Here is a 13,587-nt window from a genome sequence, read left to right as displayed (position 1 = left end):
TTTTGGCATTAAAACGCTGCAGTTCAAAATGCTGCGGAAACGCATGAAAAAAAGCAAAGTGTGCACATAGCCTAAAGGCCACTTTACACACAGAGATAAATCTTTGGCAGATCTGTGGTTGCAGTGAAATCATGGACATATTGTTTCATTTGTACACAGCCACAAACCTGGCACTGATTGTCCACAATTTCACTGCAACCAGAGATCTGCCAAAGATTTATCTGTGTGTAAAGTGGCCTTAAGAGTAAATTGAACAATGCTGAATGTGTCTAGTCGGAATGCTCGAAGCATACATGTCACTTTCTTGCAGTCCGCCTTCTTTTGGCACCAATGTGGGATAATCCTGACAGAGTGTGGTTCGCGGGCTGAAAGGATTGAGAAGTCTACAGTTACATAGTGTTACTGCAGATTTAGCAGAAGACCAGACAAGCCCTTTAATGCCTCTGCAATGTATCAGCAAGAGTATTTTAAGTTAAATCGTACTTGGTGTTTCAAGTAAGGCCACTTTCACACTTGCGTTGTGCGGCATCCGTCACAATGCGTTGTGTGACGCATATGACGGATGCGTTGTAAATAGTGGGATAATAAAGGCCACGGATTCCTGTGAAATATCGTGTTGCGTTATTTTAGTTTTCTTTAGCCAAGAGAGAGAGACAGAGCCCCCATCATCACCGCATAAACGCAGGCACTACCGCCCCCATCATCACCACACACACGCAAGCACTACAGCCCCCATCCTCACTGCATACACGCAGGCACTACAGCCCCTATCACTGCATACACGCAGGCACTACAGCCCCCATCATCACCGCATACATGCAGGCACTACCTCACCCATCATCACCGCACACACACTGGCACTACCTCAGTGATGTCACCGCCAACAGCGTGATTCACTTCAGTTGCTGCATGGAGCTCACAGGAGCGCGTTGTTCTACGGCCGCTCCTGTCAGCTTCATGTAGCAGAGCTGAAAGCATCGTGGGACCTCTGTGGATTACGTCGGACCTGGAGGGATAATTGGGGATTTTAATAAAGGGGTGAAAGAGGGTGTTTTTTTGTCTTTTATTCCAAATATAGGATTTTTTTTCGGGTGTATGTGTTTATTTACTTTCACTTACAGGTTAATCATTATGGGTGTCTCATAGACGCCTGCCGTGATTAACCTAGGACTTAGAGGCAGCTATGGGCTGCCATTAGCTCCTTATTACCCCGATTGCCACCGCACCAGGGCAATTCGCGATGAGCTGGATAAAGTCCCGGGACTGTCGCATCTAATGGATGTGGCAATTCCGGGCGGCTGCTGGCTGATATTTTTAGGCTGGGGGCTCCCCATAACCTGGGGCTCCCCATCCTGAGAATACCAGCCTTCAGCCGTGTGGCTTTATCTTGGCTGGTATCAAAATTGGGGGGGGACCACACGCCGGTGTTTTAAATTTATTTATTGTACTGCACGATATAGACCCCGCACACCGGTGGCAGTGATTGGTTGCAGTGAGACAGCTGTCACTCAGCATGGCGGCGGGCCTGACTGCAACAATCATAGGAGCCGGTGGGCGGGGGAAGCAGGGAATACGAGATTGAATAATGAGCGGCCGGCATTTTCAAAACCAAGAGAAGCCGCTGGACAGCGCCGCGCCGGTGTTCGGTGAGTATGAGAGAGGGAGAGACAGACCGACAGAGAGAGAGAAACCGACATTAACAGAGATCGAGAAATAGACCAACCGACAGAGAGAGAGAGAGACCAGGAGTGCTTTTAAATGATTTTGAACGTTCTGCTGGATATGCTGCGCATGCTCAGTAAAACGTGACAGAATCCTGCACTGGAATCTGTTGCTAAACGCATGGCGACGGAATCCAGCACCATAGACATTCATTATGCCTCTTAACGGATCCCAACGGAATCCTGCGGAGTGCGTTTTTTTACATCAACAAAAAACGCTACATGCTGCGTTCCATCCGCCCGCTGCTCAGTCAAAAAAAATGACTCAGCGTCGGCCGGCGGATGCAACGCAGACCCTTGCATTGCAGTGCGTCGTCAATACAAGTCTATGGGAAACAGCACAAGCCGTTAACGGCTTGCGCTATTTTCCATAGCGGCGGATTGCGACGAACGCAAGTGTGAAAGTAGCCTAACTTTTAAGCATAAGCTGTCATATGTGTACTTGACGGATAACACAAACTATGTACTCTTTTGGCTCTATTAAAGCTTTTACCTCAGAATTCTGGCATAAAAAGCTTCTAATAGTTGCAAAGTTTTGGCATAACTCAAAGCTGCACTACAATATTGCAAGTTTTGGTGTTCTTTCATAATTTGCTCCCAACTTTGACAAAGTAGGTGGGATGGCGGTATGGTTTGTCAAATTCGCCATGAGCTGTGTTCTGTAGTAAGATTTGAGGTGAGTTTTTTTGTTTTTTTGTTTTTGTTAAATAGCCATACTATGTGTTTAGGACTCTAGGGGCATTATACTGGGGGAGAGATGGTGGGGCTGTGGATCATCATACTGTGTGTGAGTGACCATGGGAATAACACTGTGTGGAGGTATCATACTCTTAAGTGGGTGGCACAAGGAGCAACATGCTGTGTGGGTGACGGTGTGGGAATTATACTAAGTTTGGGTGTTGAGGTGGCTTAATTTTTTGTGTGAATGCATCATACTGTGTGATCATAGTTTGTGTGGAGGGCACTAGAGGCATCATGCTGTGCGAGGGGACAGTACTATGGGAGGGATCATACTGTGTAGCATCATAACGTGTGGCACTGTTAATCATACTGTGCAGTAGCATCATACTGTAAGTGGGAGGGCACTTGGGTCAACATGCGGTGTGGGGGTGGCAATGAGGGCTTCATACTCTTAGGAACTGTGGGTGCATCATATTGTAGGGGGAGTGCTGGGGCATCATACCGTGTGTGTGCTGCATAATACTGTGCATAGGGAGCTGTGGGGTGAATAATACTTTGTGTTGGGGACACCTACTGTGTGAAGGGAAATACAGAGCCCTCACTTCTCTTGGTATCTGAATTTTGTTATTTTGTATTGTCTCATATTGTCTGTAAATGTTCCCTCTGAATTGTAAAGCACTGCGGAATATGTTGCCACTATATAAATAAATGTTTTATTATTATTATTATTATTATACGGTGGGAGGCATCCTACTGTTCTGCTAATTCAAATTATATATATATAGGTGGCTGTGTGAGAATCTGCCTTTGAGGAGGGCAGCATACTCTGTGTGTAAGAGGAATGCACAAGGTTTGGAAAGTGGCCTAGCAAAAAATACATTGCTGCTTTTTGTCCCTTTTTAATTATCATCTTTCAAAGTTGGGAGGTGAGCCTGTAGATCAGTAATGACAATCAGAGATTTAAAAAACACAGGGAATTTCCATAAAATAACCAATGTGCACGCCATTCATTCATTGTACTTACATCTTCTTGTTTGCCTAAAAAGTTACATTTCCTCTTTTACTTATGAGTAGTGTTGAATGAGTAGTTAACTATTGATACTCGCTATGCTGTTAGCGAGTACTGTCAATGGGAAATTCTCGCTTAGTAACGAGTAACCCGAAAACTGTACTTTTCGTGCGAGTAGCAAATAGCTTTGACCTACATTGCGCCCACTACTTGTAAAGAATATTCAAGTAGCGGACAGTACTTCCTAACAGCATAGTGAATACGAATAATTAACTACTCGCTCAACACTACTCACGAGCACTAAAAATCAATCCACTATTTATATGAGAGAAATGTGTGAAACCTGCACCTCTAGTACACTGTTTTTACTCTCCTTATTCCTGGGTGGGTATTATAACGAAACCGCTTATATTTATCTTATCAATAGTTTTGACTATTTGTAGTGATACATAATTCACCACTTAGGATTTCTTGCCCAGGGACTAAAGAATATGCTTGCATGAATTTAAAAGAGTCGTTCACTACAGGACAACCATTTTTAAGCAGCCCCACTAGCCATCTAAAAAAAAACCTGCACACTTACCCAGTTAACTGACGCAATTTGCATTGTTGTCCCCCAGCAGTTATCTTGTGACTGCAGCCGCTGATCACCTGCAGCAATAATGTGACATAACAGTGTTATGTGCTTGGATTGGAGGAATTGCCCCAGTTAAGGAGGCACGTTTGCCGTTGGTTTTTTTTTGTTGGACAGTTTTCAGTAACCTAACATTTTTCAATTCTCCCCACATAGTATCAGATTGTAGTTTGTATGCTAACACACTGTGTTGAAGCCTCAAAAAACTATGCATTTACCCGTTTAAGTGTAAGGGGGTGTTGGACTCCTGCACACCGCCCCTGAAGACCTCAGTCGATGTAGAGAATGCTAATGTTGCTCATGTGGCCAATCAGTGGCCGGTTTCAGGTACTTATCCTTGGCAAGATGTTAAAGGGAATCTGTCACCAGAATATTTCAATGTAAGCTGAGAACAGTATGCTGCAAGAGTTAAAAAAAGAAAAAAAATCTGTGTCTCTTATCTGTGTGCAGCTATTGTTTACTCATACTAAAGGATTTATTGTTCTGTGATTAACATTGGTGTGACTCCATTGCATGTGCAGAGTAGACTGCCATGCCCACTGCTGGGAATGCCTTCTTTCAATCAATTCACAATCTCTAGTGAGAGCCTGGAGTGGGTGGAGACATCTCCCAGCTCTGCTACATTCAATTATGAGATAAAGTCAGAATAGCTGCACACAGTGATCAAAGATAAAGGTGGTTACTTTTAGAATCTCTGCCTACAACATGCTGCTATCAGATGAAGTAGCAAAAACCTGGTTACAGATTCCCTTTAAAGGTTGACTAGCGATAGGAGTAGCTTGACCGAGAATAGTTAAGAACGCTGAAAGGAGTTAGGGAGAATATAAATAGAGGTTAAAACAAGGCCTTAGTTAGGGTAGAGAATAGTGTAAAGATAATTTCAGAGAGACTTGGTAGTGTGCAAGCCAGCAAATACCTAGGTTGGAGAACGGGTGCACATGGCAAGGCCCAAAATCAGAAAATAAAAACTGTAAGATATGATGTAAAATCAGCAGTGCAGGCCGACAAGAACCGTTAGCAGGAACGGGGCCTTCAGGGCTGGGCTCAACCATGGCCGAGCATGAATTTATGACTTTACTGGGTGGAACCGTGGTGTCACCAAGTGAAGGAAAGGACCGTGTAAGAGCAGCAGTAGTACCAAAAGCCAAGGAGCAGTCTGTGGTAGAAGTGTCTGTTGAAGTAAAGTGTTCTATGCCTTCCGTGTTCAAGTGTTGTGCCCATAGTAATGATCTGTCTGAAGTACTGTACGTAACTGTTAGTAAAAGACTGTTGAATAAGACAACTGAATCTGTTTCAATAAATCCCTGGCAGGAGTCTCCTGGATTGTTTGAGGCCTGCATGAAGGTATAGATTGCACACACAAAGTCCACCTACCCAACCAGGACCCCTGCCAACCCTCCCTATCCCCTTGCTCTGTGGAGAGGACCAGGACGCGGGTCAAAGTGAGAGTCTACATCACTCAGCAGGGCCCAGTCCCGCCTGCGGCCTTAGCCACCACTCTACATATGCACCCATCACACAGTCTAGTGAGCATGTTCTGCGTTGCGGTGTTTCATCATGACATCCGAGAGCTGAACACACCTTTGTAAACTACACTTCCCACAAGTCCCCATTCACCTGTAATGTTTGAGCCTACATGTGATGCTCTGCTTCCTGATTGATCTTGTGGTGTATCTAGAATTACATGCATCACCTCTGCACCTCCTGCTTCTCAGAGTAATGAGTCTGTGTGAGACTGACAGCATTTGATCAACCCGTAACACAGTTTAGCCTACTGGTCAAAACCAATACCGACGACTATGAAAAAAACAAAAAAACAAAAAAAATAACAATAGAAAGGACTGAGTTATTTTTTTTATTAGAACTGTGCAAAATGGATGATAACATTATATTACAATGGTTTATAACTTTTTACATAAAACAAACTGCAGATAGGATTGTAGGACTCAGGTCTCCAGAGACAGGAAAAAGACTGCCAAAATGAATTTTGCAGAACTAGGAGGCTTTAATACCCAGTCCAGACAGGGGCCTCTGGCCAAAAGCTTAGTTAGTGGGGTAGTGATTTTATCTGGCAATCAAACACTTTATTAGCTGTTGAGTGTGTGCTGTTACGTGATTTATGCTTTTGTCAGAATTTTTAGCATTAAAGGCCTGTAGAAAGGCACCAGATAAACATAGTTCAATCACTTTATCAATCAAGCTTGGTCATACTTATAAAACCTCATAAGTTCTTTGCAGTATTACTTTTATGCTGTGTATAGATCATTAACTGAGCACATGGGTGTGTACAAGACTGTATTGCTTTATGCCTTCTGAGGCATTCTTGTATATCTAATCTATAAAGGTGAGTGTATGTATGTATGTATGTGTGTATGTACTGTATGTATGTATGTGTGTATGTCCGCTAAAGGAATCCGCACCGTCGCATTTACAATCACGAAATTTTGCACAGACGCCTCATGTGACTCAGGGAACCTCATAGACTATGTTTTGACAGGAAAATTTAACCCCGCGCTTTACAGTTACACTCCAAAAATCCTGTCTCCATTAAACTCAGTGGAGATGGGAGCTACAGCTTATTAATAGCAGCTGTGACTGGTTGCTATAGGAACAAAATAAATTGTTAGTATAAGAAGCTTATGTGTGAGGTAATATGTCGGTGAGACAGATAGAGAGAGACAAAGACACAGACAGACATAGGCACAGTCAGAGACTGACAGACAAAGAAAGAGACAGAGACCGTCAAAAAGACAGAGACAGAGGGGGGGGGGGGGAGAGACAGAGGGGGGGGGAAAGAGACAATGGGGGGGTGAAGAGACAGAGGGGGGAAAAGAGACAGACGGGGGAAAGGAGACAGACCTGGAACGAGCGAGACAGACAGAGAGATACTCAGACAGACAGAGAGACAGACATGGATAGAGACTGACACAAAAGACAGGGAAAGAACCACACAGAGACAGACACACAGACAGAAAGAGATAGACAGACAGACTGGGAGAAAGACCAAGAGACAGTTACTATCCCGGGCAACGTGTATACAGTACAGACCAAACGTTTGGACACACCTCATTCAAAGCGTTTTCTTTATTTTCAGGACTCTGGAAATTGTAGATTCACACTGAAGGCATCAAAACTATGAATTAACACATGTGGAATCAAATACTTAAAAAATTGTGAAACAACTGAAAATATGTCTTATATTCTAGGTTCTTCAAAGTAGCCACCTTTTGCATTGATTACTGCTTTGCACACTCTTGGCATTCTCTTGATCAGCTTCAAGAGGTAGTCACCGGAAATGGTTTTCCAACAGTCTTGAAGGAGTTCCCAGAGATGCTTAGCACTTGTTGGCCCTTTTGCCTTCACTCTGCGATCCAGCTCACCCCAAACCATCTCAATTGGGTTCAGCTCTGGTGACTGTGAGACCAGGTCATCTGGCGTAGCACTCCATCACTCTCCTTCTTAGTCAAATAGCTCTTACACAGCCTGGAGGTGTGTTTGGCGTCATTGTCCTGTTGAAAAATAAATGATGGTCCAACTAAACACAAACCGGATGGAATAGCATGCCGCTGCAAGATGCTGTGGTAGCCATGCTGTTTCAGTATGCCTTCAATTTTGAATAAATCCCCAACAGTGTCTGCAGCAAAGTACCCCCACACCATCACACCTCCTCCTCCATGCTTCACGGTGGGAACCAGCCATGTAGAGTCCATCCGTTCACCTTTTCTGCGTCGCACAAAGACAGTCGTTGGATCCAAAGATCTCAAATCTGGACTCATCAGACCAAAGCACAGATTTCCACTGGTCTAATGTCCATTCCTTGTGTTCTTTAGCCCAAACAAGTGTCTTTTGCTTGTTGCCTGTCCTTAGCAGTGGTTTCCTAGCAGCTATTTTACCATGAAGGCCTGCTGCACAAAGTCTCCTCTTTAACAGTTGTTCTAGAGATGAGGTGTGTCCAAACTTTTGGTCTGTACTGTATATGTATATGTATGTATATGTATATATATATATATATATATATATATATATATATATATATATATATATATATATATATATATATATAATTTTAGTGTGTGTGTGTATATATGTGTTTATATATTATGAAAAAATGCAAACAAAAAAGCGCCAACAAGAAGATGCTTCAGGAAAAAAAACACTGCCCGCGTTTTCCTAAAGCTGATTGATGGAATTTTATTGTGCATATGACCATTTTTATCTGTCATTCACTGGTCAAGCACAATTGCCTGCTCTTTTTTTCTTTTTTTATAGCACAACTATGCAGTTATGACTTTCCCTCCTCCCATAGACATTTTTTTTTTTTTTTTTTAAATGTCTATGTTTAAATGTATTAAGTGTAAATAAGCAAGCTGGGTTACATTTTTTACACTTCCTTGTGTTTTAATTATCTTGTGTATATATGTATACATACATTTAAATATATATTAATATATCTTGAAACTGTGCACTGCATTGGGGGAAGTTGTCGATAGTACAGCATATGATGCCTGCTTTTCAGAGAAATAAAGTTCTTCTAGTATATAGGTCTGCTTTGGTAGACATGTAGAGCAACTATGGGTATCAAACAGTGGAATAATAGAATCACACAGCATACTGACCAATGTAACGCAGTAGGGCTATTTAGATGACAGTTTTTTCAGACGGACCAAGTGTTTGTGTGGAAAAAATATTCACAGCATGTACTATTCCCTTCCAAGTGTCACATGAAACAAGCCTATTCAACTATATAGGTATCTAAAAACATTCCCCAAAGAACATCTGTGTGCTATTCGATTGTTATGAATATATTTCCATTATTAATCTAGGAAACTGTATTTCCTCCTGTACAGTCTTGAATATAGATATATGACAATGGATTTGTGCACCGACTTCACATGGACATAAACGGACACATGGGGGAATTCAGATGACAATATTGATAAAAATCATCAGTTTTCTGGCGAAAACTCAATGATTTTTCGTACACTCGGTTGACCCTGGCTTAAGTTTATTTTTGTACATAACTATATTTAGTAGAGAAGAATAAATTCTAAACTGCTCTTTACCATTTGCTTCAATCCCTTCCATTTTTTTTACAGAAAAGCTGCATTAGAAAACAGAAAGAATTTTTATTTTTGTTTTTAACAGCCATTCATACGTTTTGTGTTTGCATCTACCGTAGGATATATTACGTATTGTAACCAATCACTGTTTTTCTTTTTTTTTTTTCTGTTTTTAGCATGTTCTTGTCACCCAGTTGGATCAGCAAAACTTTCCTTTAGCAACTACACATTATGCGACCCACAGAATGGCAACTGCCCTTGTAAACCCGGTGTAGCTGGCCCTACTTGTGACCGATGTATGGTTGGATATTGGGGTTTTGGTGAATATGGTTGTAGACCATGTGCTTGCCCAGGAAATTGTGATTCTTTTACTGGAGACTGTATTACCAAGTAAGTTTCTACCTTATTAGTTTTAAAAAAAATATTATTACTTTTTGGTAGAGTGGTAAAGTATGCCAGCTAATTGACTACTTGTTTTTTTTCCTTTACCCAATAGGCCAGGGCTCAATGGTAACATATCAAACACACTGTGTAGCTCTGTGATCTCATGCAAAATTGAAGATCAATCTTGCATTTATTATACTAACCATGGTTAGAAGAAATTCAGAAATGGGTCCTCACTTGGATATCGGCGATTATCACAAATTCAATAGCTTTGTTGGAGCTTCCTTTTGAATCCCATTTTTTGGGAGATTCAAGCAGGGCACATGATGGGAGAGTCAGAAGAAATATAGATGGCCCTTATGCCGCCTTCACACGTCCGTGTGTCCGGTATGTGTGAGGTCTGTTTTCACTAGGGCTGTGAAGTCGGTAAGCCAAACCTGCGACTCCGACATCTCAATTTCCCTTGCACCGACTCCACGACTCCGACTTCAACATATATTGGTTATATTTATTATTATTATTATTATTATTATTATTTATTTATAGAGCACCATTAATTCCATGGTGCTGTACATGAGAAGGGGGTTACATACAAAATACGTATACAAGTTACAGTAGACAGACTAGTACAGAGGGAAGAGGGCCCTACCCTTGCGGGCTTACATTCTATAGGATTATGGGGAGGAGACAATAGGTGGGGTGTAGGTCAGGCGGCGGCTCCGCACGGTGGTCGGGCGGCAGCTCCGCACGGTGGTCGGGCGGCAGCTCCGCACGGTGGTCGGGCGGCAGCTCCGCACGGTGGTCGGGCGGCAGCTCCGCACGGTGGTCGGGCGGCAGCGAGTTCATTGTAGATTGTAGGCATTTCTGAACAGATGAGTTTTCAGGTTCCGTTTGAAGTTTGCAAGGGTAGGGGATAGTCTGACGTGTTGAGGCAGCGAGTTCCAGGAGACTGGGGATGCTCGGGAGAAGTCTTGGAGTCGGTTGCGTGAGGAGCGAATGAGAGAGGAGGAGAGGAGGAGATCTTGGGAGGACCGGAGGTGACGTGTTGGAGTGTAGTGGGAGAGTAGTTCGGAGATGTACGGAGGGGAAAGATTATGCACAGCTTTGTAGGTCAGTGTTAGAAGTTTGAATTGGATACGGTGGAAGATTGGAAGCCAGTGGAGGGACATGCAGAGGGGAGAAGCGGGGTGGTATTGAGGAGAGAGGTGGATAAGTCGGGCAGCAGAGTTAAGGATGGACTGGAGAGGGGCGAGCGTGTTGGCAGGGAGGCCACAGAGGAGGATGTTACAGTAGTCGAGGCGGGAGATTATGAGGGCATGCACTAGCATTTTAGTAGATTGCAAATTGAGGAAAGGGCGGATTCTGGAAATATTTTTGAGTTGAAGACGGCAGGAGGTGGTGAGGGACTGGATGTGTGGTATGAAGGATAAGGCAGAGTCAAAGGTCACTCCGAGGCAGCGAACTTTGGGTACTGGCGAGAGCGTGGTGTTATTTATTGTAATAGATAGATCAGGTGGAGAGTGTAGGTGAGACGGAGGAAAGATGATTAGTTCAGTTTTGGCCACATTGAGCTTTAGGAAGCGAGAGGAGAAGAAGGAGGATATAGCAGATAGACATTTCGGGATTTTGGACAGCAGAGATGTGGCATCTGGGCCAGAGAGGTAGATCTGGGTGTCGTCGGCATATAGGTGGTATTGGAAGCCATGGGACTTTATGAGTTGTCCTAGGCCAAATGTGTAGATAGAGAAAAGTAGGGGTCCTAGGACAGAGCCTTGAGGGACGCCAACAGAGAGATGGTGGGATATTTAAGTGAAAAATGAATTGTAGTACAATGTGAACACCAAACATTTAATCATTTTTATGATACAATAATCAACATATTTAGAACATAAAATATATTTATTGGAATACAACTGTAGAACACAAAAAACTGTAATAAATCTCCTAAATTGTAAATATGTAATACACTATGTAATTGATTATATATATATATATATATATATATATATATATATATATATATATATATATATATATATATATATTGTGAGACTGTGACCGGGGTTATCTATGACGGCCGGTATGTCTCGCCCCGGTTGTGCTCACTCCATGATAGAAAGTGGATCCACTCTAGGGTTAATGCTGTTTCCCTACAGGCTGAAGGAAGGGTTAAATGGAAACAGGAACGAGGGGCAGGTGTGCCGGGTGTGAGGGAGTGATCACAACTCCCTGAGTCTCTGCTGGAGAGACATGTATATTGCTGTGGATTTTTTTGTTTGGACATTAAACACCGTGTGCTGTGAACCTATATGCCTGGATCCCGTGTCTTCTGCTGCGCAGCCGACCGCGCTACCTCACATATGGTGGAGAATCGGCGGGCATGCCAGCCCGGTGAGGTGTACTTCCTTTTCTGGTGATCCGGTAGCACATGTCCTGGATTCAAGCAGCTATACTACGGCCCAAACCCAGCGACGCCATGGAGGACATACTAAGGCATTTGGCTCAGGCTAATGCACAGCAGCAGCAGGCTAATGCACAACAACAAGAGGCTAATGCACAGCAACAACAGGTGAATACCCACCTGCTCCGGACGTTGGAGCAACAGCAGCAACAGCACCAGCAATCCTTGAAATTGCAGGAAAAAAGGCACCAAGAACAGATGGTTCTCCTGGCCAAGTCAATCCGTGCCGGACCGGCAGCAACAACCCCGGGACCGGGTGACGACGGCAGCGTCCGGAAAGCGGTGAGACAAGCGTTGCAAAAGATGACCCCGGGGGATGATGTGGAAGCGTTCCTGGCAGTGTTTGAGCGGGTGGCCGAGCGGGAAAAGCTGCCGACCCCCCAGTGGGCTGAGGTATTGTCGCCCTATCTGACGGGGGAACCCCAAAAAGCGTACCTGGACCTCGGTACCGAGGACGCCATTGACTATGTGACCCTGAAAGCCGAAATACTGGCTCGGTTGGGGGTGAATACCTATGTACGGGCTCAGCGGGTAAATCAGTGGTTCTATGAGGAAGCCAAACCCGTACGCTCCCAGGCCTATGACTTATTACATCTTGTAAAAAAGTGGTTGCAGCCTGACACTCTGAGCCCGGCGCAAATGGTGGAAAGGGTAGTAGTGGATCGTTTTGTGCGCACTTTACCCGTCACCGTTCAACGGTGGGTAGGACTGGGTGACCCGAGTACCCTGGACCAATTAGTGTCCCTGGTAGAGCGGCATGTGGCTACGCAGGACTTGATACGGGACACTGAGACTTTGCGTACCGCCCGTCGGTCCGGCCCCTCCAAGCCTAGGGCCAAGGACCCACCGCCGACACCGGTACAGGAGTCCGCTACCATCCTGGCTGAGGCCGCGCCCGCCGTTCCTGAGGTCCGGAAGGCCATGTACCCTAAACGACAACTTGTCAAGGGGGTTTCCTTCCCTATTAGATGTTGGCGGTGCCAGCGGGTGGGACATATGGAAGCCCAGTGTCCCCTGACCACGGAGCCCATGGATTGTGGGGTTACCCGGCGGGGTTCAATGTATGCTCAGGTGGTGTGTACCGCTGACCTGGTTCCCCCAGAGACTGAGCCCCACTTGTGCCAAATACAGGTGAATGGATGTCCGGTTACAGGATTGTTGGATTCCGGAAGCTTAGTGACCCTTGTGCGATCCACCTTGAGGGCTAAAGTAAAGGCCACAGGACGTACCGTGGGGGTGGTTTGCATACATGGGGACCGCCGAGACTATCCCACGGGGATTGTCACCATCACAGCACCTTGCGGTCAGGTGCAACATGAGGTGGGACTGCTTAACACTCTTCCTTATGACGTGATCCTAGGACGGGATCTGCCCTATTTTTGGACTTTATGGAAGGGAACCCCTAGGTCCCCTCCGATATTGGTCAGTCCGGGGCCTGAGCCCTACAATCCTGAATCCGGGACACCTGCCGTAGGGGTCCCCATGATAGGGACAGAATGTGAACCCGATAGGTCGCCCCTAGAGGTATTGGCAGGAGAGGCTGAGACGGTCGAGCCCATCCCGGACTTGGAGGCATCCCCGGATGCGTTTGGGACAGCCCAACTCCAGGACCCTACGTTAATACATGCCCGGAATAG

General features: G+C 44.7%; 1 protein-coding gene across 1 annotated transcript in view; it reads left to right on the top strand.

Moving 5' to 3' along the window:
* Nucleotides 1-13,587, top strand: part of NTN4 (netrin 4) — a 313,859-nt gene that overhangs the window by 242,660 nt on the left and 57,612 nt on the right. The window contains exon 6 of the mRNA XM_075344817.1: nt 9,282-9,495. Coding sequence (XP_075200932.1) covers nt 9,282-9,495 — 214 coding nt within the window. The remainder of the gene's footprint in view (nt 1-9,281; nt 9,496-13,587) is intronic.

This window comes from Anomaloglossus baeobatrachus, chromosome 4 (genome assembly GCF_048569485.1).
Source record: "Anomaloglossus baeobatrachus isolate aAnoBae1 chromosome 4, aAnoBae1.hap1, whole genome shotgun sequence".
NCBI classification, from domain to species: Eukaryota; Metazoa; Chordata; class Amphibia; order Anura; family Aromobatidae; genus Anomaloglossus; species Anomaloglossus baeobatrachus.
This window is presented reverse-complemented; position numbering and strand designations above follow the sequence as displayed.